This window comes from Kockovaella imperatae, assembly GCF_002102565.1.
Source record: "Kockovaella imperatae strain NRRL Y-17943 chromosome Unknown BD324scaffold_37, whole genome shotgun sequence".
NCBI classification, from domain to species: domain Eukaryota; kingdom Fungi; phylum Basidiomycota; class Tremellomycetes; order Tremellales; family Cuniculitremaceae; genus Kockovaella; species Kockovaella imperatae.
Genome location: NW_019028977.1, coordinates 1 through 1445, shown reverse-complemented (window position 1 = coordinate 1445; position 1445 = coordinate 1). Strand labels below are relative to the sequence as shown.

General features: G+C 50.4%; 1 protein-coding gene across 1 annotated transcript; it reads left to right on the top strand.

Annotated features, from left to right (window-relative positions):
- Window positions 1-84: 84 nt before the first annotated feature.
- BD324DRAFT_562742 (chaperonin 10-like protein) lies at window positions 85-1445 on the top strand (the record flags this gene model as incomplete). The annotated part of the gene is made up of 10 exons (XM_022013021.1): window positions 85-126; window positions 199-265; window positions 326-354; window positions 405-419; window positions 469-492; window positions 543-639; window positions 704-812; window positions 867-1038; window positions 1083-1230; window positions 1283-1445. Coding segments are annotated over 10 exons (866 nt in total), but the record flags the coding sequence as incomplete, so codon positions are not given.

Genomic DNA, 1445 nt, shown 5'->3' with positions numbered 1-1445 from the left:
AACTACCTACCTGTGTCGCTGCTTCTGCTACTCTTCCCAACCTGCCCTCGTGCGACGTACAGTCAAAACAAAAATCGAATCAAAATGGTCGTTCAAGGTGACATGACTGCCTTGTGGTACAACAAGGTGAGTTGCAAAGAATCTTTCCGAAGGGCGGGCGGACCAGATCTCAGAGCTTACACAACCATCTGCCATTAGGAAAGAGACTTTGAAATCAAAAAGGTCCCCGTTCCGGAAATCAGCGATGATGAGATCTTGCTCAAGGGTGAGGAAGAACATTAGGTCTTTCAAGAGGTTGCTAGGATCGCTCATCAAGGGATCATAGTTGACATCTGTGGTGTCTGTGGTACCGATGTGAGTAGACTCAGGAATCAATCGGTACAAGGCGCTGACTACTATTTCAGGCTCACATTCACGAGGTAAGCAGACCAGACAAAGCACAGATCATCAATGCTTAATTCGACGTAGGGAGAATTCATTGCCAAGTTTCCTGTAAGTGGAACGTCCTGTTCAATCCCAGGGCTCCCGCTCACGCCGAGCAGCTGATCCCGGGACACGAAGCCGTGGGACACATTGTCGACATGGGCAAGAACGTCAAGGGTTTCTCTCTTGGTGACCGAATTGTGGCCGATGTCGGTGGTGAGTCGAGGAGAGACTCTTGTAAGCTAGACACCGACTGATGATGCCTATTCGTTTCATCCAGAGACCTGCCGATCATGTCATTACTGCATGCGAGGTGAAGAGTTGTTCTGTGAACACTTTACACCTGCTGGAGTTGCTCGACCTGGTGGATTTGCCGATTACATCAAATAGTGAGATCGTCGGCATGGATCCGCGTTTGGGACAGACCGGCTGATCGCATTCAGCGATAAATCCAAGTGCTTCAAGATCCACAACTTGACAGACGAGCAAGCTTGTCTCATTGAGCCCGCTTCTTGTGCCGTTCACGGAATGGACAAGATCAAGATGAAGTTCGGCGCCAAGGTCTTGCTCATTGGTGCCGGACCTACCGGATTGATCCTTGCCCAGTTGATGAAGGTGAGCAAATCATTCTTTCCGACTCGTTGACGCGATCCCTACAGCTTGGAGGAGCCAGTCACGTCACCCTCGCTGCTAACAAGGGTATCAAGATGGACATTGCCAAGAAGATTGACGCTGCCGACGAGTATATCGAGTTGGACCGACAAAACGCCGACGCTCAATGGGCACAACTGAAAAAGGACAACCCATGTGAGGCGACCCGAGGAGCGCCACCCTTCCACATGCTGATACGTCCTTCCAGACGGGTACGACGTCGTCGCTGAATGCACCGGTGTCGAGAAGATTGCCAACGACTCGATCAACTATGTCTCCCGAGGTGGAACTTTGTTGATCTACGGTGTCTATTCTGACAATGCTTTGGTCCACTGGTCCCCTTCAAAAATTTTCCTTGACGAAATCAAGTG